The 23,766-nt window shown below is 37.5% G+C and overlaps 1 protein-coding gene across 2 annotated transcripts in view; it reads left to right on the top strand.

Annotated features, from left to right (window-relative positions):
* ESR1 (estrogen receptor 1) overlaps window positions 1-23,766 on the top strand; it is a 252,454-nt gene that overhangs the window by 100,049 nt on the left and 128,639 nt on the right. For both annotated transcript variants that reach the window (XM_004263708.4, XM_033404774.2), the window contains one exon: window positions 1,846-2,181. In XM_004263708.4, the coding sequence (XP_004263756.1) occupies window positions 1,846-2,181 (336 nt within the window). The remainder of the gene's footprint in view (window positions 1-1,845; window positions 2,182-23,766) is intronic.

Below are 23,766 nucleotides of genomic sequence, written 5' to 3'. Positions count from 1 at the left end.
TGATTTCACATCTCCTCACCATCCTAGTTCCTCTGAATAGGTTTGTTTTGCTTGTCTCTGCAGCATCCAGCACTGTGTGATACTCCAGGTGTGCTCTGATGAGCTGAGAGTAGGCTGTATCACCTTCCTCAGTTCAGATATTATACTCTCGTTAGCATATCTAGCAGCGAAAGAGTTGAAATGTCTGACTATGGACAACAATTGGTCAGATACAACGATTCTTCTCATTTTATTTCTTTACTATGTTACTTCTAGGTATCCTTAAATGTGTCGACTTTGTTGGATACATTTTTAAAACTCTGTTAACTGGAAAAAAAAAACAAACTTCATTTCAGAGCTCGGATCTTGCATCATACTTAATAGAGAATGGTCTCAGACAAGTTCATTAACCTTTCTAAAGCAGCAGTTTTATAGTATTTACCTTCCAAGATTATCGTGAGGACTAAATTAGTTGTGAAATGCTCACATGTAAAGTATATATTAAAGTGCTTAAGCACATGGTGAGTGCTCAGTGCATGTTAGCGATAATAATCTTTACAATTGTTACTTATTCCAAGAGTTCTGGGAAATGCTTATTTTAATACTGAACAAATAGGAAGGGTTGTGGCTTCATTATATTTTTAGTATCATCTAACATATCTAATCTAGACCTACACGAATAAAAGCTATACATAAAAAATTCACCACCGCACATTTGTTCAAACGCCTTGACAAATTAGAAGGACATAGAACAAAGTTCTGACATTAGTTATTCATTTCGAGTAAGAGAACAGGTGATATGTTATAAAGAATGTTGACTTCTCATGTCTTTAATATTAAAAATAATTGTATTAACTTTTTACCAAAATGATTATTTCTTTTATGTAAATCTAAGAACTGCTGCTATCTGCCATATTTTGAAAAGATTACAGTTTTTGAAAATATGGAAGCTAGTGATCATTTTTGTCCTTTAAAATATTTGTTTCTGCTGATACGTTTCAGCACCACAGGCTGGCCTTTTCCAGGTTAAGATGCTGAGCCAAACCTCAGAGTCTCTGCAAAAGAGAATGGAGTCTCCCCTGCCCTATAATTTAGTTAGTGGGAACCACAGCTGGTAAATCTTTGGGGGGAAACTATTTTCAACTATTTAAAAACTTTTGTATCAGGAAAATAGAAATACATTTGTGTCAATCTTAGAACCAAGTAAACAAGTTGAGGGTTGTGGGTCAATTCCTCAGGTGGTGAGGTACAGTTTAGTAGCAATGAAAGACTGACTGAACACCTATAGGATCCAGAGGCTGTCAGATACGTTTTGGATAAATCATTCCTCTTTAGTGTCTTCCATAAAGAGGTGTAGTTGGATGATAAGGATGTTTATTAAATGCTTTTTTAAAGATGGCTTTTTAATTTACTGTTGAAAGAATATTCATAGCAGAAGCAATCTTTGATATAAGCCATATTTCAAGAATAATTATTATCATGTCCTTTTTACATCAGCTCTTACACACACACACACATACACACACACACACCCCAATGGCTTGTTAGACCAGCTTGTACTGGCTCATAAAAGCTTACTGTTAACTTTTCAGGAGTTTTGTATGATGCTTAATCTCAGACCACTAGCTTGAAATTTGCCATGGAAATGGGAGTAGTTACACCATGGAAATTGGCGAATGCTACAAATCAAAGCCTATTTTTTTTTTTTCTCGCGGACAGCTGGTTGTTAAACACTTACCAGCACAACTGTGCCCCAAACTCTTTCCTCAAATAAAATAAAGGGCTGTTAGCATTGAAGATGGTTTTGCTGTGAAAGTTTATATGAGAAAAAGAATAAATTGTGTTTTTTTTCCCCTGTGTTCTCAGGGATACGGAAAGACCGCAGAGGAGGGAGAATGTTGAAGCACAAGCGCCAGAGAGATGATGGGGAGGGCAGGAACGAAGCGGAGCCCTCTGGAGACAGGAGATCTGCCAACCTTTGGCCGAGCCCACTCTTGATTAAACACACTAAGAAGAACAGCCCCGTCTTGTCCCTGACAGCCGATCAGATGATCAGTGCCTTGCTGGAGGCTGAGCCCCCCATAATCTATTCCGAGTACGATCCTACCAGACCCTTCAGTGAGGCTTCAATGATGGGCTTGCTGACCAGCCTTGCAGACAGGGAGCTGGTCCACATGATCAACTGGGCAAAGAGGGTGCCAGGTAAGAACACGAAGCTCAACTGTTTTTTTCAGAGCCATTAACGATTCATGAACTGGTTGCGGTATCATGGGAGAAACAGTGGGAAAAACCAGTTTGTTATCTAATTGGTTTCAAGGTTACATCAGAATTGGTTAAAATTTTTCAGTATCCATATGCTGTAATTCTCCTGGAAGTTAGGATATAATGTTTTGAAATCAAGATCTAGATGATTAAAGTCTTTAATCTGACATTATTTTTAACCCATCGGTATTCACCAAAAAATTGGGGGTGGACTCTAGGCAATAAATGCATTTAATATTATATGTTCACAGTGGCAGAAATTTTTAACACTAAGTGATCTATGCCCTATAAATTTTTAATATTGAGGATTTTTCTTCAAAACACCTAAATTATGAATCATCAATTTTACCTTAAAAGATTTTAAGTTTTATTTTAAGGTATTTATAAACTAAAGAGTTAATTTTTTTTAACTGAATGCCATTTATTCATTCAACGGTCTAGTCTTAATATTTTAGGACAAAGGTAATACAATAGAAAAATAAATTAAGTTCTCATCCCTGAGAGGAGCTTGTAGAAAGGTGACAGTGGCTGAAGTGATACTCGGTCCTTCAGTTGATACTCTCAGAACTGGTGTTCCTGTAAAACTTGACTGTTGCTCTTGTTGTTCAGGGAGAAGAACTCTAGTTATTATGGAAACAAGACTAGAAAATGACCTCCTCCATGCCCCATCATATCCATTCAGGAGCTAACGTAGATGAACCAAGGCAAGAGGAAGTTAAATCTTTTTTTCTGGGCTTATAGATCAAATGAGTAATGAAGTTAGACAGCGATTGTCTTGTGTGCTCTCTTTTAATAGATTAAGTTAATTATTACCTATGAAGCAGGGGACTTTTTTTTTTTTATTAAACTAAATAAATGTGGAGTTTTGTACTTGCATTTTAGAGATCTATTATAGGCCAAGAAAAACATATATCTGGCCTTAGATACTGGTTCATGTATTTGCATTTCTTAACATATGAACATGTGGTCCTTTGAATAAGGAGCCAGCAATGTTGTGATCCAAACTTTGTAGAGGGCATCTATTTAGGTAGCAGAGGTTGGGTTACATGGAAACATGGGGATTAACAGGCATATTTAGATTTCAGACTCAGTCCAACTGGCAAATAAAAATTCCCAGCCATCTTTGGAATTAGGAGTTTTAATGAGCACTTACCTACCTTAGCATTCCCATGAGAAGCAGATCCATGATAAGTAAATATTGGAATTTACATGTAATGTGGTTATAGGTTTTATCTTTATATTTATTATTGCCTTTGTTTAAAAAAATACTTTGGGAGAAGAGGAAAAAACAAACGAACAACTAAGGGTCATATCCCTGAGAACCAACTCTAGTTACTATTAAGTTTTATTGTCCTATAAGCATATATTTTCCTGAATGAAGTTTTGGTAATACTAGTTCTAGAACACTGTTGAAGTCAAGTATATATTTTTCATACTTATCAGTAGACTTCTATCATGACATTTTTATAATTATAAAAATTTGAAGGGCATTTGAAACAATGAGAACTAAATTCAAATACATTACCAGTGGATGAAAATTTCATGGCAATAATCTTCTGAATTTAGGAATAAAATGGAGCTGGAAATCAAGAGAAGGAAAATATTACGTCCATGCTTAGCCATCCCATTGTTAAACCCAGAACTAAACAAATTTATGATAATGTGATGTGTAGCAAAACCACTCTATAACTCGATTATATTAGTTTAAAAGACCTGAATGGTTCCAAAATCCTTGGACCAAACTGTATCTTGTTACTTGATGGTTTAAAAAAATAATAATTATAAAGGCAAAAATGAAATTATATATATGCTATTGGAATATAGCTGTTGTAAATCAAAAGCCTAGTAGTCTGACGAAGCAGAATAAAAAGAGTCATTGATTTTAAAAAGATGAAAAATGAGGGAAGAAAAAAATGTCTTCTGGAATCATCTTTGAAGATGATTGTCAAGCTTCTCAGAAATTTGACAAAGTCACATTTTGAAAAGCTTTTTTGTATCCAACTACTCTCTGTCATTAAAAACATAGTTCACACCGAAAATCTAATATAGACAATATTACATTTATATGGTCACAGTTTGAGAATAATAATAATAATAATTTAATATAGAGGGAATAGAAAACATCATCAGTAAGAAGGACAGTAAGAAAGCAGTTGTAGAAGTACCTGGAATTAGCTGTATGATACAAAAACCTGCATAGAACATTTGGATATCCTCAGATGGCTATCAGTATAACAGAGATTGTGAATTGATTTCATTTTTAAAAAATTTCAGCATTAATGGAGTATAATTGACAAAATTATATTTAAAGTGTACATTATGGTAATTTGATATACTTAGACATTATAAAAGGATTCCCTACATCTAGTTGATTAAACATCCATCACCTCACACATTTACTTTTTTTTTCTGATGAGAGCATTTAAATTCTACTTTCTTAGCAAATCCATTATACAATACAGTGTTTTGAATTATAATCACCATGTTTTATATTAGCTCCTCAGATCTTTTTCATGTTATAGCTGAAAGTTTATACTCTAACCAACCTCTCCCTATTTGTCCCATCCTCTAAACCCTGGATACCACTTTTTTCTACTCTCTTTTTGTGAATTTGACTTTTTTTTTTTTAGATTCCATGTATAAGTGATACCATGCAATATTAATCTTTTTCTGACTGGATTATTTCACGTAGCATAATACCCTCAAGGTCCATCATGTTGCCACAGATGGCAGGATTTCCTTCTTTCTTGTAGCTGAATAATATTCCATTATATATCTATGTAGATATAGATTTTTTGTTTTGTTTTCTTTTTTTGGTGGTACACGGGCCTCTCAGTGTTGTGGCCTCTCCCGTTGCGGAGCACAGGCTCCGGACACGCAGGCTCATCGGCCATGGCTCACGGGCCCAGCCGCTCCGCGGCACGCGGGATCTTCACGGACCGGGGCACGAACCCGTGTCCCCTGCATCGGCAGGCGGACTCTCAACCACTGCGCCACCAGGGAAGCCCATCTATGTAGATATAGATTTATCAGATCTTCCTTATCCATTCCTCTGTTGATGGTCACTTAGTTCATTTCCATATCTTGGATATCTCGGCTATTCGAATAATGCTGAAATGAATGGGACTACAGATATCTCTTTGATATCCTGTTTTCAATTCCTTTGGATATACACCCAGAAATGGGATTGCTGGATCTTATGGTAATTCTACATTATTTTCGGGGGGGGAACTCTTTACTCTTTCCCACAGTGGTTGCACAAGATTACAATCTCAACAACAGTATACAGGATTCCCTTTTCTCCACATCCTCACCAACAGTTATTATCCGTTGTCTTTTTGATGATAGCAAACTTAACAGGTGTGAGGTGATATCTCATTGTGGTTTTGATTTGTATTTCCCTGATGATTGGTTGAGGATATTTGTATGTACCCATTGGCATTTGTATATCTTCTTTGGAAAAATGTATATTCAGTTCCTCTGCCCATTTTTTAATCATAGGGGTTTTTTTGTTTTTTTGGTTTTTTTTGCTATATGTGCTCTTCATATTAACCCTTTATCAGATACATGATTTGCAAATATTTTCTCCCATTTGGTAAGCTGCCTTTTTGTTTTGTTGATGATTTCCTTTGCTATGCAAAAACTTCTTAATGAAGTCTCACTTGTTTATTTTTGCTTTTGTTGCCTTTGCTTTTGGTGTCAAATCCAAAAAAAACTATTGCCAAGATTGGTGTCAAGGAGCTTTTTCCCTATGTTTTCTGCTAGGAGTTTTATAGTTTCAGGTCTTACATTCATGTCCTTAATCCATTTTGAATTGATTTTGTGTGTGTGTGTGTGTGTGAGTGGTGTAGATAGGGGTCCAGTTTCATTCTCTTGCATGTGAATATCCGGTTTTCCTAACATATTTTGAAGACACTATCCTGTTGCTATTGAGTATTCTCAATTCTCTTGTCAAATATTAGTTGACTGTCTATGCCTGGGTTAATTTCTGGGCTCTCTATTCTGTTCCCTTGATCTACTTTTTTTTTTTAATGCCAATACCATGCTGTTTTGATTACTATAGCTTTGTAATATAGTTTGAAATCAGGAAATGTGACACTGATGCCTACAGCTTTGTTTTTCTTTCTCATGATTGCTTTAGGTATTTGGGATCTTTTGTGGTTCCATAAAATTTTAGGATTTTTTAAATGCTTTTGTAAAAAATGCTATTGAGACTTTGATGGGAATTTCATTGAACCTGCAGATTGTTTTTGGTAGTATGGACAGTTTAACAGTATTATTTTTTCCAGTCCATGAGCACAGAATATTTTTCTATTTCTTTGTACCGTCTTCAGTTTCTTTCATCAATGTCTTATAGTTTTCAGTGTTCAGATCTTTCACCTCCTTGGCTAAATTTATTTCTAGGTATTTTATTCTTTTTAATGCAGTTGTAAATAGGATCATTTCATTCATTTGTCTTTTTGATAGTTTGTTGTTCGTATATAGAAATGCAACTGCTTTTTGCATATTGCTTTTGTATCTGGCAACTTTACGGAATTTATTCTAATAGTTTTTTGGTGGAGTCTTTAAGATTTTCTATGTTTGATGTCATGTCATCTGCAAATAGAGACAATTTTACTTCTTCCTTTTCAATTTGGATGCCTTTTTTTTCTTTTTCTTACCTAGTTACTATGGTTAGGACTCCCAGTACTATGTTGATTAGGAGTGGTGAGACAGGGTACTCTTGTCTTGTTCTTGATCTTAGAGGAAAAACTTTCAATTTCTCACTGTTTAGTATGATGTTAGTTGTGGGCTTTTTATGTATGCCCTTTATTATGTTGAGGTATGTTTCCTCTACACCCACTTTGTTGAGAGTTTTTATCATGAATGGATGTTGAATTTTGCAAATGCTTTTGCTACATCTATTGAGATGATCATATGGTTTTTATCCTTCATTTTGTTAATGTTGTGTGTTGATTGATTTGTGGATGTTGAACCATCCTTTAATCCCTGGAATAAATCTCACTTGATCATGGTGTGTGATTCGTTTAATGTATTGTTGAATTTGGTTTGCTAATATTTTGTTGAGAATTTTTGCATCTATGTTCACCAGGGATACTGACCTGTAATTTTCTTTTCTTGTAGTGTCCTTGTCTGGTTTTGGTATCAGGGTAATGATGGATTTATAAAATGATTTTGGAAGTGTTTCCTCTTCTATGTTTTGGAACAGTTTGAAATTCTTCTTTAAGTGTTTGGTAGAATCCACCAGTGAAGCAATCTGGTCCTAGATTCGTCTTTGTTGGGATGTTTTTGATTACTGATTAGATTTCCTTACTAGTAATGGTCTGTTTGGATTTTCTGTTTTCATGATTCAGCCTTGGTAGCTTGTGTATTTCCAGGAATTTATCAGTTTCTTCTTGTGTCCAATTTGTTGATGTATAATGATTCATAGTAGTTTCTTATGATCCTTTGTATTTGTGTGGTATCAGTTATAATGTCTCCTCTTTCATTTCTGGTTTTATTTATTTGCGATCTTTTTTTAATTTCTCTTGGTAAATCTAGCTAAAGGTTTGTCTATTTTGTTTATCTTTTCAAAAAAACAGTTCTTAGTTTCAAAGATCTATTCTGTTGTCTTTTTAATCTTGATTTCATATTTCCACTCTAATCTTTGCTATTTACTTCCTTCTACCAGGTTTTGGCTTACTTTGTTCTTCTTTTATATTTCCTTAGATGTAAAATTGGTTGTTAATTTGAGCTCCTTTTTTTCTCAATGTAATGAGTGCTTTCCTTTTTTCTTAATGCAGCTGTAAACTTCCTTGTTAGACTGCTTTGCTGTATTTTGTAAGTTTTGGTATGTTTTATTTCAGTTTTCATCTGTGTCAAGGTATTTTTTGATTTTTCTTTGACCCATTTGTTTTTCAGTAGCATGTTGTTTAATTTCCAAATATTTGTGAATTTTAAAGTTTTCTTCTTGTACTTGATTTCTAGTTTCATACCATTGTGGTTGGAAAAGATACTTTATATGATTTCAGTCTTCTTAAATTTATTGTCTTATTTTGTGTTCTAACATGATCTATCCTGGAGAATGTTCCATGTGTGCTTGAGAAAAATGTGTTTTCTGCTGCTGTTGGATGAAAAGTCTCTTAAGTCCATCTGGTCTAATATATAGTTTAAGTCCAATATTTCCCTTATTGATTTTCTCTGTGGGTGATCTACGCATTGTTGAAAGTGGGGTATTGAATTTCCTTACTATTGTTATATTGCTGTCTATTTCTCTCTTCAGGTCTGTTAATATTTGTTTCATGTGTTTAGGTGCTCCTATTTTGGGTGCATAATTATTTGCAAATATTATATCGTCTACTGGATTGACCCCTTTATCATTATATAATGACTTTTTTGTCTCTTATTAAAGTCTTTTGCTTGAATTCTATTTTGTCTGAGATAAGTATAGCTATCCCACTTTCTTTTGGTTTCCATTTGCATGGAGTATCTTTTTTCCATTCTTTCACTTTCTATCTGTGTGTTTCCTTAAACCCAAAGTGAGTATCTTGTAAGTAGCATACAGTTGGATCTTGTTTTCTGATCCATTCATTCACTCTATGTCTTTTCATTGGAGAATTTAGTCCATTTACAGTTAAAGTAATTATTGATAGGTGTCTACTTATTGCCATTTTGTTGATTTTTTTCTGGCTGTTTGTAATTTCCCTGTTTCTTTTTTCTTCTCTTGCTCTTTTCCTTTGTGGTTTGATGACTTTCTTTAGTGGTATGTTTAGATTCCTTTCTCATTATCTTTTGTGTATCTATTATAGGTTTTTGCTTTGTAGCTACCATGAAGCTTACATACAACAACTTATATTTATAAGTCTATTTTAAGTTGATAACAACTTCTAAAGCTCTATAGTTTGACTTTCCTTCCATGTTTTATGTTTGATGTCACAATTTACATTTTTACTACTTTTCATATTAGATCTATAAGTTAACTACCCACCATCATTACAACATTAGAGTATTCTGAATTTAACTCTATATTTACCTAATTAGTGAGATTTATACTTTCTTTTTTTTAATTGAAGGATAGTTGATTTACAGTGTTTCTGGTGTAAAGAGATTCAGTTGTGTGTGCATGTGTGTAAATTCTTTTTCAGATTCGTTTCCATTATAGGTTATTATAAGATATTGAATATAGTTCCCTGTGCTATACAGTAGGTCCTTGTTGTTTACCTATTTTATAGATTTATAAGTTCATATGTTTTTCTGTTACAATTAGCATCCTTTCATTAAGCTTGAAGAAGTACCTTTAACATTTCTTGTAAGTCTAATCTAGTGGTGATGAACTCCCTCAGCTTTTGCTTATCTGGTAAAGTGCTGATCTCTCCTTCAACTCTGAAGGACAACTTTGTTGGGTAGAGTATTCTTGGTTGGTGTTTTTTTTTTTTTTTTTTCTTCATCACTTTGAATATATGATGTGACTCCCTTTTGCCCTGGAAAGTTTCTGCTGAAATACTGCTGATAGTCTTATCTATTGATAGCCTTGTATGTAACAAGTTGTTTTTCTCTTGGTGCTTTTAAGATTATCTCCTTGTTTTTAAGTTTTGACACTTTAATTTTAATGTGTCTTGGTGTAGGTCTCTTTGGGTTCATCTTATTTGAAACTCTCTGAGCATCCCGGATCTGGATGTTTGTTTTTTTCTCCAGGTTAGGGAAGTTTTCAGCTATTATTTCTTTAGCTTTCTACTCCTTTCAGTTTCTCTTGTACTGACCTTTTCTGGGACCACTGTGATGTGACTGTTGGTTTTCTTGATGTTGTCCTTATATAGGTTCCTTAAGCTGTCTTCACTCTTTTTCATGCTTTTTCCTTTTCACTCCTCTGATTGGATGAATTCCACTACCCTGTTTTTGAATTGCTGGTCCTTTCTTCTGCTTGATTTAGCTGATATTGAACCCTTCTATTGAACTTTTCAGTGCAGTTATTGTATTCTTCAGTACTGTAATTTCTGTTTGATACTTCCTTATATTTCCTATGTCTTTAGTGAATTTCTCACTTTGTTCATGCCTTGTTCTTCTGACCTTGGTGAGCGTCATTGTGACCATTACTTTCAACCCTTTATTAGGTAAATCACTTATCTACATTTCATTCAAGTCTATTTCTGAGGTTTTATCTTGTACTTTTGTTTGGAACATATTCCTCTGTTTTTTCACTTTCCTTGAGTCTCTGTATTGGTTTCTGTGCTTTAGATAAAACAACCACCTCTTCCAGTCTTGACAGAGTGGTTTCATGTTGGAGATGAACCTTACTGTTCAGCCCAGCCTGAGCTCTTGGTTGTCTCTCAGACCTTTGTGATTTTCCAAGGTGAATTCTTTGTTCTTAGAGGCTCCCAATAGTTGAGGGTATGCCAAGACCTGTCAGTATCCTAAAGGGGAGGATCTCAGTGAGCATGCAGATACAGGCTGATTGGTAGCTGGACCCTCAGGTAACAGCTTTTAAAGTATACAAATAGATCCCTTTTAGGGGAAGACTGGGTGATGGGATTTTCTGTTTGCTTCCTCTGTGCTGACCCTTGGCAGGATAGCCCCTTAAGAACATTTGTTTGTTAAAAGCCTGTGGGGCTGGCAAGTGCAAGCTTTGCTGGCCACTAGAGCCAGGTGATCAAGGGATGTATTCCTTAGGTGGCATCTGCAAAAGCTGGGGTGCCAAACGTGTGTACAAGCTCCTTCCAGGGAGATATTGGCAATTTGGAGCAGCCTACAGGGAGAATGCAAAGATCGTGTCTCCTGCTTTCCCAGTCTCTGGGGAGAATCAGTCAGTCCCTAGACTGTGCTAAATTAGAAACCTGACTCTCAGGTAGCAGCTTTTAAAGTATGCAAATGGACCTTTTTCAGGGAAACACTGGGAAATGCCTGTATCTGTTTGCTTCTTTTGTGCAGGACCCTGGGAAGATAGTGAGTCCATTAAGAACAATTTGCTTGCTCTAGTATTATGGGTGTGGTTGATGTAAGCCCTGTTGGCTTCCAGAGCAATGTGCTTTGGCGGCCTACTCCTGGGGTATTAGATGTTGGGACCAAACCCTTCCCTTCCCAGGTAGAAGCTGGGAGTTGTGAGTTCCCTTCTGATTTTATGGCATTGTGCCAGGGTTTGGGGGTGGAGTTTCAGTGAGACTGTGTCTCAGCCTTTCCTACCCATTTCAATAAGGGTATTTTCTCATTTGCCTAAAGTGAAGGACTCATTCGGCTAGTCTCTGGATTTCTTTTAGGGGAAATCACTCTGTTTGTAGGGGAGATTTGGTATGCCTGTGGGAGTTTTGAGTTCAGAGATCTCCTATGTCTCCATCTTGGACCATAACCCCCAGTTGACTTCATTTTGCCTGATGAATTTTAATAAAAATAATCAGTTCACTGGACTATTCTAATAGTTCTAGAAGTACATTTTTACTAACAGAGTATTGTCAGAATTTTCAAATGTTGGTGATTGTAAGTTGAATTTTCCTTTCTCTTAATTATCTAGGGCATATTTTTTGACTTGTAATATCTCTCTACTCAGACTCAAGACGTGAAGAGCATCATGATAAAATACATCATACAAGTATGATAATCAAGTTCCCATCTGTAAAGTACTTATAGCTGGCCTGGCTTAAGATCACATCACGACATTAATTTTTTTCCCTCTGCAACTTAAAAACAATAGCAGCAAGGAGAATGATAAAACCTACCTACGCCACTCTGACAAGTGATGCTTTTTTATAACAGGTGTTACATATCTGCTTTTTGATATCTAGCTATAGAGAAGTATTTTTCTCTTTATTGTTTGTACTGAAATTTGTTAACTTTAAGAAGCACTTTATATAATCCATCCATGGATGGAGAGTTAGTTCTAAAAGAGATTGTTAAATCTTAATTCATCATTATCCTATACACAGTGACACTTGTCAACAAGTGTAACATCATTATCTGAAGGTCAGAAGGAAAAAACGTATGACTGCCAAGTTGTTATATTTTTAATTTCTGCATCACACTTAATTGCATCATTGGTTGGCTGATTCTTATTTTTCAGTGTTAATAAGTACATTGATTTTTCCCCCAGAAGCTGAATTGCATCAGGAAACCGTTAATTTGATTTATTAAAAATTATGCCTTTTCCAAAATTCACTATAATTTTATATACCTCAAGGGCAATTTCATACTTCAGGTTTGTGTTCTAGTTCTGTCTAATGGATATTTGGACAAATATCTAGCCCTGGGCTCTTCACTGCCCTTTAAAGGCTGAAAAGTAGAAGCTTGACAGTCTCACTGAGCCCCAGGCACATCTGGGTGGGTTATGAGTGTGCGGAAGTTGCTGGCCCAGGAAGAAGAATAAAGGGGACATATGTTCACAGTCAAGCTCATGGGAAACATACTACCTTATCCACTTCTTCATTCTTTCAGTGGCAAACTAGATGGACTTCCTCCTTCTCCCTTCCTGCCTAGGTCACTCTGTACTCAACACCAGACGAGTCCCCTCTTCCTTCTGAGCCCCCCGACTCCCCATCGTTTTACTGTGGGTTCCTTTCTTGCTGTTTGGCCCCAGGGAGAGGGGAGAGGTTCACTTTTTCTGAGCATGCCCCCCACCAACCCCAAGCTCACGTTTCTCTGGAACTTCTTGTGTTATCTCTGAGACTTCATGGTTGTCTTAGCCGTTCCAGGGCTCAAGGCTGCTTCTGATGCTCTGTTCACCAGGAATCCAGTAATCACCTTCCTGGACTCTAACATGTATCCTCATCATACAAGTTAGCAATGGATCGAGCTCAGGAGATGCTTGTTGAATGAATGAATAAATGAATGAATGAAAGAAGCCTTTGGAAACTAATGATATTTAAGAAATCTCTGAGCCCTGTTAGAACTCAATTTTTCCATAAAGTCGAAGTGATCTTTAAAGTTGTGGTGTTACTCTTTTTCACCTCCCTTCAGAATCTACCTGCTGTTATGACATCCTTCTAGCAGCTGCCTTCATGAGACTCATTTCCAGCCTTTCTTTTGTGAGGGCCAGAGCAATATCCAGAGACATGTACAGAACTGGGCTCTGAGGACTTTAACAGGCTTCGCTTGGCGAGCAGCGAGGTTGTTTCACTTCACGAGGGTAATTTAAACCTTAAAATGGGTATGGCCAAGGCACCAAGGAGAGGGCACAATACCTCAGTCTGGGAATTGGGAGCATCTTCAAGGAACATATCTTATTCTGGGAGGTTCCTGTGGATTCCAGGGACTTGGCAATCCTACCCAGTACTCTGATTCCCAACTTGTAATCAGATCAGTGGACCTTACTTTAAAGCTGTCATAGTTTTCCAGCCTGTTTCAGCATGGCACAGTGATGAAAGATAACTTGGAAGTGACTTGGAAGCATGGGTGACATCCCAGAGAGGCGACAGATACTTATGTTTAAGGGTAAGATTTGTGGTTTAGACTTTGCAACTTTTCTATAATAAGAGCCTTGGGACTGGGTTAGAATTACCCCCGCATGGATGGTGGCAGCCCCCTGGGAGCTTTCTTTGGAGCACTCCACTTCCAAGTCAGCCCTACCCGGCTTTTCACTGCTCCTCTGGAAGCTCTGGTTGAAATCCAAGGAAAGCACCTACTTCCTGATTTTTCTTTCACATGAAACTTTGAAGCCCCATAGAAGCGTGTTGGCCCAGATGCTGTTAAGCCTTTAAAATACTTTTCTCCTCTCGAGAGTGTTTGAGGAAAATGCCCCATCTGGGCTTCTTTGTCCCACCCTCCTCAGGGTTCTGTTTCTGTGAGTCGGGGTGGGGGTGGGGGCCCAGGGTTCTCAAGCCTCCTCGTGGGGAGTTGTTGGCCTGTGGCTGTGCTACTTCTGGGGCAGGGGGGAACTTGGCATGGAGAATGTCAGTTTTTTTGTATCTATTTATGTGCTAAACAGATGTAATACTATTGAAGTGTGTTGAAATAGATTGAATTGTATACTCCCAAAAAGATGTGTTGGAATTCTAACCCCTAGTACCTCAGAATGTGATCTTATTTGGAAATAGGGTCTTTATAGAGGAAGTCAAGTTCGAGTGAGATCATTAGAGTAGGGCTTAATCTTTGAAAAAGAGGAAATTGGGATTCAGGGGTGGACACGCAAGGAGGGAAGATGATGTGAAGACACACAGAGAAAAGATGGCCATGGGATCGGAATGACGCTTCTCCAGGCTAAGGAGCGCCAAGGACTGCCAGTAAACACCAAAGGCAGACGAGGCAAGGACAGCTCCTCCCCAAGAGGCCTCTGAGAGAGCACGGCCCCACTGACACCTTGATTTCAGACTCCTAGCCTCCAGAAAGGTGAGGCAATGCATTTCTGTTGTTTTAAGGCACCCACTATTTAATACTTTGTGTGACAGTTCTAGGAAACGATTACCAATTGTTTTAAAAATAAAAGGGACTTGTATTTTTAAGGCAGAAGAAATAAGGAGCTTTTGATTTTAAAAGGGATGTTTGGCTCACCTGGTGGAGGCTTGGCTAATCATTTACTCTTGTAGATTCTCTCCTTTGCCTGTCCAAGTACTCCACTGAACTTCTGGCTTTGAAGTTGTTTTAGAACTTTTAACAGTTCCATGCATCTACCTGGCAACTACCTGGTAAAAATTTTTAACCAACAAAAGAATGTTTTCATCTGGTACTTTAATAGTTTCCTCTTTTGCATTTATATCTTTGATCCATTTGAATTCATCCTGGTTTACACTATGAGGTGCGACTCCAACGTTGTTTTTCTACAGGTGGCTGCACAGTTGTTTCGATTCCATTCATTGAACGGCCTCCTACAGAAGTATTGTTAAGACTTTTCTTGACCTTCCAAGTTGACTATTTGTTAAGAGCTTTGAAAGTAGAGTGATAGATATGACCCATTAGTTTACACGGTTGGTTATTTTTTTTCCCAATTCTAAAATAAAAAATAAAAAAAGAAAATAAGGGATTTATTCACAAGTTATAAATTTTGCCTAATTTACATTAACTGAATATATAATGTGATTTGGCTGTCTTGTGTAGAGGTATTTCATAACATTCCACTGATCTTAGAAATAAGAAGCAAAAGTTCATGAGATGTGATACATTTTGAAAAGACTAGTGCTGATAAGAGGTAATCAGTAGAATTACCATTCAATATTCATAGGACAGAAAAATTGTTCCCAGGAGAGAAAGATAAGGATGTACCAGGCTTCCTTTCTCTCTTTCCTCATCTGTTGAAAGCGTTCCCCAGATACTTCAGTACTGGGCCCTGAGCGCTCCTGCTGCTTTTAACCAACTTGAAAAGCTAGTGTCCTCAGAGCCTCAGCTGTTTACTTTTAGGCTCACGATTTCCAGATTTCTTTCTGTAGGTCCCAACACCTAAATTTTCAGTTCCCACTTTCAACTGCCCACATATCTTCTGATATATGAAACCAAACTAGCTGTTTTCTCTTTCTCCCCCTTATGGCAAACTCATTTGTTTCTTCTAATCCTCTCCATTTCTGCCAGGGACTCCACCCTTCTCGGGTGTTTGTTTTTAAATTATTTTTTATACAGCAGGTTCTTATTATTTATCTATTTTATACATATGAGTGTATATATGTCAATCCTCTTCATTGCGGTACATGTGCTTCTCACTGCGGTGGCTTCTCTTGTTGTGGAGCATGGGCCCTAGAGTGCGCGGGCTCAGTAGTTGTGGCATGAGGGATCAGTAGTTGTGGCTCACGGGCTATAGAGCTCAGGCTCAGTAGTTGTGGTACACGGGCTTAGCTGCTCCGTGGCATGTGGGATCTTCCCGGACCAGGGCTCGAACCTGTGTCCCCTGCACTGGCAGGTGGGTTCTTAACCACTGCATCACCAGGGAAGTCCCCACCCTTCTCTCTGACTTAACTTTGGAATCGTCTTTGTGTCTGGCTCTTCTTCACTGTGGACCATCAGTTCTTCCTCTTCAACATCTCTAGATTTTGGCTTTGTTTTCATTCCGCTGTCACCAGCCTGGTCCACATCCTCATTGTTTTCCAAGCCCAAATTACTGTAATATCCTCCTAACTGGTCTTTTTCGGTTCCAGCCTCTCCTCCCTTCAACTTCTACTCATCACTGCCAGAGTAATTTCTGCAAATCATCACTTCAGAATGCTCCACTCCCTTTATTAGTTTCCTATGGCTGCCATAACAAGGTTGCACAAACTGGGTAGCGTAAAACGATAGAAATGGATTGTCTCACAGTTCTAGAGGCTGCACGTCTGAAATCAAGGTGTTAACAGGGCGATGCTCTCTGAAGCTCTAGAGGAGAAGCCTTCCTTGCCTCTTCCTAGCTTCTGGAGGCTGCTGGCAACCCTTGGCATTCCTTTGCTTACAGATACATCTCTCCAATCTCTGCCCTTCTGTTGTCACACGATGTTCTCCTTGTGTGTCTGTATCTAAATTTCCTTCTCCTTAGAAGGACGCCAGTCATATTGGATTTAGGGCCCACCCTAATCCAGTATGACCTCATCTTACTTGATGAAATCTGCAAAGACTACTTTTGAATAAGACCACATTCATAGGTTCTGGGTGAATATGAATTTTAGGGGAAACAGCTATTCAATTAAAAATTTGGCAGTGGACTTGACTGTCTAACTTAGCAATGGCTTTAACAGATAAGTGATAGTGTACCTTGACGCCTAAAATGCAGAATGAGACTATGCCTCAGGGCGCCAAACCCTAGGCTACCCTTTTTCAGACAGACCCTTGTGAAGGACCATGTAGAAAAGCTGTTCACCGGGTCGGTCTCTCCCATTGTATTTGATTTCTACTTTCCAATCTGATCTCCTTGCCTCACCCTTTCCTCCTGCCGGTCTCCCCTCCACAAAGTGTTCATTTTTTTTTTTCTTCTGCTTGAATACCTGCATCTCCCTCTCTCTGTTTCACCTCTATACTCATTTTTTTCCCCTAAACGGACACCTCAACTTCTACTTCCTTTCTGAAACTTCAGACTAGCTTAATCAGTGTAATCTTGGATTGAATTTGCCATCACAGTGTAACCAGTCCATGGTCCAGAGTGCCTTGTCAGATGTATATAGATGAACTAAATCATCCAGGGTCTAAAACACAGCAAGAGCTCTTAAACTGTACTCTTATTTCTCTGATGGTAGATTTGTTGCTGGGCGATTCATTTATACTATGGTTGGATGTCTTCTTTTAAATGTAAAGATGAATAGGTGTCTCTTGATGGCTGAGTGTCTCTTTTTGTCCAGGGAACTTTGTCAAAGGAAAAGTATTTTTGCAATCTAGGTTGACTTGCTTAAGCCATGAACTTGTTCTTTAAAAGTTGTCTATGTGCAGAATGCATTTATATTAAATTAATCGTATTTTAATTGTAGTAAGGGTGTCTTTCATTTATATAAAACCTGCTACAGATACAGCTATGTGAAGTGATCCTTCCTTTGACAAAACAAATGTTCTTATTTTTATTGAACTGTGCTTCTTCAGAAATTGAGATTTCTTAGCGTTATGACCTGACTGATGGACTGACTGTAGTATAGCTGCGTTCTCAGAATGACCCTGAAACTGTATGGCTTCTCCGAGACACGTGTGGCTTTCTTCTTGGGATGAGTGCACTTGACCTTTTGGCTTAGCCAATTCTCTGTCTACATCCCTGGAATCCATTTATTCCTAACAGGTGTGTATTGAGGCACCCTGTGGGCTTAGCCTCTGTGTGCCCTGAGCGTCAACATGGCCAAACTGAAGTTTCAACTTCCCTGCTATCCAATGGAAGTTACACTCAGTGATGTAAGATGTTAGTTTTCTTTAGGGGGTTGAAGACCAGAGAACTGCAAAAAGGAGAGAAAATCAGTATTGGCCCTAATGAGATCTAAGTAGGCAGAGCCATTAAAAACAAGGAGAACCTCGGAAGGAGTAAGGGAGTAGAATTAAAAGAATTCACCTATTTCCTATGCAACTCTGTAAAACCAGTAATTTCTAGAGAAATCTCAATCAATAGATTTGAAATTTGTTTCATACCACCACACTGTTATTGCTTTCACAGGAACCAGAGAGCTCTAATCACCAGGTTTACACTGTAGACTTTATGTTAGACTACAGTCTAAACTGACTGTTTGTTTGGGCCACAATTATTACTTTTCTCTCCTCACTTCCCGCCAACCCCCAGGTCTCAAATACTCATGGTAAACATTTTTCTTGCTAGTGTGAAAATAAAACCACTGCCTCTAGCAAGTGCTTAAACAGTGAAGCAGGTTGGAAAGTATTAAGCTAGATATAATATAGAAATATGTTCTTTTTCTCTAACTCAAATACGTTATTTCCCAGAGGAGGCAGTGTGACTGTTCTCTTAAGGTGATTCCTAGATGAAAATGGTAATAGTCATTAGGTAAATAGATGCCCATTCTACACCCTGCTGTTGCACAGAGGGTGGGGAATTAGAAAAAGTGCTGTGGTAAGGTCCTTTTAATGCTTGTGGTATTCTAACAGTAATAGTAAGGTTGATACAACCTTGGGGTTGTTTATATTTAATTTTAAAGTTCACCTGAGTCACCACAAGCAGCTTGGTGTTAGTTCATCTTCTTCAAAAGGATAAGTGACAAAATTAGCTGTTCTTGTTGGGCACCTCTAGTTCCAGGGAATCTTAGAGATTCAATTCTTGTTGCCTTGGTTACTAAACTGTTCCATGCAGTTTGCTCAACTTCGAATGGGTACTTCTCTTACGAACATTCTCCCTTGTAAGTAAATTGCTTGATGTGTTAAAATCTAATTTCTGCTTAAAAATTCTTGAGTCAAATTCACCGTGATTTAGTTCAAAAAAACAAATGGCCTTGTCTTTTTGGTCTAGAGTTTTTTCACCTACTTGCACCTAGCAGAGCCCCTAACACAATAATATGAAAAATTAGAAGTGTGATTGCTAAACAGAATTTAATAAAATAGTGGCAGTGCCCATCTCTAGAGGAAATTGAAGTTTCTCTTTGTAGTATAGCATGTGTTTATCGTGTGACCATTTCATAAATATGAAATCTAATAAAATGGTGGGTCGTTTTTCTCTGGAGGGTGTTAAAAGTGTCTCTTCATAGAATAGCATGTCACGTAAGAACATTTGGTTCTTTTTACCTGGTCAAGGTGTTTGCCTAAATTTGCTTAGGGCATTTGAAAGCCATCCTTGAAAATTAGTGGATAAATGCTATGAATTGAGAAATCATTCAAGGTCTTAAGCTGTGGCCTTAAGCATGCATTTAAGTTGTATCTGGCAGTGTTTTTCTTCCTGTATCAATAAGGCAGAAATGGGATAGAATCACTTTTGTTTTTTCTTTATTGCTATGCACAATTCAGAAATAGAAACTGAAAAAAAAAATACTGCCCCTTCTTGAGTAGATCGGAAATTCCCCAAACTATGATCCAGAAGAATGCTACCTTTATAGTGGGTCTGTGAGAGTGGAAGGCTTCACTGAGGCTGATTAAGAAAGATTTCAAATTTAAAAGGTTGACAAATATGTAGATATATATCAAATAGTCAGTTAGTGTCTAATAACTGTATCAAATCTCATGATTCACAATCTCATGAAATCAGAGAGATCTACTTAAATATCTTTTAATTTTCCTTCTTAATAGCAGATCACTTTGACTGAATCTTTAGTGGAAAAATAACTGTCAGAACAGGAACATGGTTATTATTAGCCTCGTTAATCATTTTCTGATTTGTCTTGTTTATGTTTAGTAAATGGAACTTAATATAGCTTAGAAGCTACATTTAAAAAAAAAGAGGTATGGATGGATAGTGGTGATGGTGGCACAACAATGTCCTTAATGGCACTTAAATGTCAAAATGGTAAATTTTATGTTATGTATATTTCACCACAATAAAAAAGGAGGTATAATACTTTACATCAGATACATGAAAAGGAAAGAGGCATCACGTGGCAAAAAGGTAATAGAGAAAAATGATACAAAGTTCAGAGGTCATTTCTCTCATCCAAAACTTTGAATTTGATTTTTAGGTAGAATATAAACACATTGTAAAAAGGTAAATTAATAATCCAATGAAGTGGAGTGGAATAATGAACTAGAAACAGGTTTTACCTTAGGCGCTTAGAGAGTCTTCTATAATAAGAGCACAGTTTTGTTCATTTTACAGTGATTTAATGAGCTCCTCCTACATGTTCTACGTGTGGGAATACACTAGAGAGCAAAAGTGACAAAATCCTGCTTTCAAGGAACTTCTCTTTCAGTGTGCTAGCTGTCACATGAGGAATGTGAATGCAGTTACTATGGTTGGTCCGTTTTCCACATGAAGAAGAAGTGGAGATGAATTTAGTGATTTATCTGTTACGAATAGTAGCTAACTAGGTGACAGGCACTGTTCTAAGCATTTAACTGATATTAACTCAGCTGATTGCTTTTATTGTTCCCATTTTATAGAATAGGAAACTGATGGACAGAGAGGTTAATAAAGTTTAGTATTAGGGAAACAATTTGTATTCTAGGATACTTTCCTGTGTGAAATTCTTAGAATAGGCTAAAAAAATGATTACACAGTTTCAAAAAGTTGTACCATTTTATCACTATTAGATTTTTTTTAAAAAAAGCAAAATAACGTCTACTCCCCCTTCTCCTGCCATAAGACATAGACATCATCAAGAGGGTCTGTATAATCAAAACTAATTGAGATTTGATGTTCTTTGCTTTTGTTTTGTTTTGTTTTTACACGTTATTACAATTAAGGAAAAAAAAACATTCCTGAGTTATATCAGCTCCTGCCAATTTTTCTGAGTTAATATTAACTACATTTTGGTTATATTTAAATGCTTTAAGCTATCCTACAAGCTTAAAGTATTTGTACATACAAATATTTACATGAAATTGGAAAGAATATAGGGGTAAGAAATTGTACCTATTTTAGAAGAAATCCTATTTCAAATATAACTCTTTTTTTTTTAGGATTAGAATCAGCCACTCGTAGCAGAAAACCCCCAAGTCATAGTGGCCTAATATACAAAGCTTATTTTTCTCTCACATAAGATAAATCTGTACTGCTTTACCAGTAGTATGGCAGCTCCACAGTCAAAACGACCCAAGCTCTTTCTGAGTTTCTGTTTCCCAGCCTAGCCCAAGGCTTCCATTCTCAAGGTCAACTCTTGGTCCAGTGTGGCTACTGGAGCTTCAGCCATCATAGCTGCATTATAGACCACAGAAAAGTGGAAGAGGGAAAAGTCAGTCGTATTACACTTTGCTGAAAAAGCTTCCTTTAAGGAGCCTGGCTGGAAGTCTTACTCAGCACTTCCTCTTATATCTCATTGGTCAGAACTTAGGCTCCATCTGGCTGCAAGAGACACTGGGAAATATAGTCTTTAAGCTATGTACATTGTACCTGGAATAAAATCTGAGTCCTATTAGTAATAATAAGAGTTGAATGGATATTTGGTAGACAAATAGCAGTCTCTACTGCAAGTTATCTTCATATCATAATTGGAGAGTTAGACATTCTCTTTAATGAATATTCTGACTTGGATATTCATGTATATGCTGGACATCAACATATATCACAGATAGATCATTTTTAAAAAAGGATCAGAACATGAAAAAACAAAATTCACATGAAAGCCATATTGAAAAATATCTGCTACTTCTTGAGTGTTTTATTATCAAGCATTGAGTGAAGTATCATCACAGTATTCCTATGAGTTAGGTACTATCATTGTGGCTGCGTTACAGAGAAAAGAAACAGAGGCATCAAGATGAAAGCAGCTTTCCCAAATTGCATGAGCTAAGAAGTGGTAGAGCTCTGGGAAGTCTGGTTCCTAATGATGTACCTTCAAAGCCCTTGCATGTTGCTGCTTCATTTTGTCATTCAGGATGTTGCAGTATTTCAAGACGTTGCAGCTGGTCATCATGAGCATTGATGATTGTTTCATGGTCTGGTGAGAAATTCTGGCTGTTCAAATTATTTAACTGTTGGGATGCTGTACCCATGTGATAGTACTGTATGCATATTTTTTAAACTGTGTGCAGCAGATCAAAATACACACACTCACATTTACCTCTGAGAATAGTTCTTGAAGGAAGATTTTCTGTATGCGAGGGAATGTGTTCTGAGCATAAGTAGTGGACAAATATTACACACTTGTCTTCAGAGGGCTGATGATGCTGAGTCCTCAGATGCTGAGACCCAGGACCCAGCCTCAGTGCCAATCGAGAGCCAACAGCTTCAATGACCAAAGTTTTTAGTTTTTACATTAGCAAGGACAGTGGTGTGGAGTGGAGAGGAGAGTGAGGAGGAATTGCCGACCAGGACTGGCATCTCCCTGGGGCTCCAGAACCACTCACCTAAGTATATAAATGCAAACTCTCCCCAATGTATGAACTGGTCATCTTGGGACAGAAATGTTCAACAGGAAATGCCTCTTCAACCCACACATTTTCAGGGGTAGCGCTTGGCTTGTTCTTCCATCTTTGTTTGAATCATCCCATTAATCAACCATAGTGAAAGATCACTTAGTCATCTGTGAAACTGTAAACTCTTCATTGTTAGGAATCACTGGTGTGGCACACATCTTTTTCTACTCATGAACAAATGCAAACTCAAATGCTGATTTTTCTCATGAGTTTTTTTTTTAATGTTTCTTCTGCTAAACAGTCACAGCCTCTTTTCCCATGTCTCCCCACCCCACTAATCATCTTTTCTCAGTCTCTATACGCCAACATGTCTCAGAAGATTCATGGCCAGTGCCGTGCCATGGGTGACTCCTGTCTAGGGACCAGCTTTTGAGGGACCTGCAACCCTCAGAGGTTGCAAAGCTGGGCTGGGGGGATTCCTGGAGCACGGGCAGTGAATCTGAGACCCGCAAACCCAGGAGGCCTACTGCCTTATCACAGTGTACCTCAACCTTTTTGTTCATTATTGCTACCCCAAGTAGAAAAATTTAATGTAATTTAATTTAGAGGACTATCAGATACTACAGAATAGGACTTTATCAGGTACCCGCAGCTTTGGAAGACCACAGACCATTGTCATAGCCAAGATTTTTTGATACCCCAGATCTAAGTTTTCCCTTGTCAGAGATAATAATTGTCCCTGATGAGAACAGATGCATTAATATAAGAGATCCACTACTCCATATGAGCACAAAACATTGAATAATATGTCTTACACATGTATGGACTATGTTCTCAAGTATTTATAGACCCATGGAGCCAGTAGATTTTAAGTTCTGTGAGAAGAGTTTTTTTTTTTATCCATCGTGTTTACTGTTACTATCTCCAGTTTCTAGAACAGTACGTGGAACATAGTAAGCACTTATTAACTATTTGTTGACGGTTGCATGATCAATAAAATACAGATTCAGTCTATACATTACTGATCTCAGTATTTTTTGGTTATTATACATTTTCTCAGCCAACACTCACTAAAAGGACATTAATGTGTGTGCTTAGGGGAAGGGGGTTGGGGTAGGTCCTCAGACTCTACTGATGTTCCGATGGAGTCTCTGCACTTTAAAAAGTGGAGAAACACTGCCTTAAGGAGCCCGGAGTATGGTTGGAGATGGCGGCTAATAATTTATTGATGATTTTGTTCACTTAGCAATTTTC

The sequence above is a fragment of the Orcinus orca genome, chromosome 12 (genome assembly GCF_937001465.1).
Source record: "Orcinus orca chromosome 12, mOrcOrc1.1, whole genome shotgun sequence".
Taxonomy (NCBI): domain Eukaryota; kingdom Metazoa; phylum Chordata; class Mammalia; order Artiodactyla; family Delphinidae; genus Orcinus; species Orcinus orca.
Note: the sequence above shows the minus strand (reverse complement) of the source record. Positions and strands in the feature narration are given on the sequence as shown.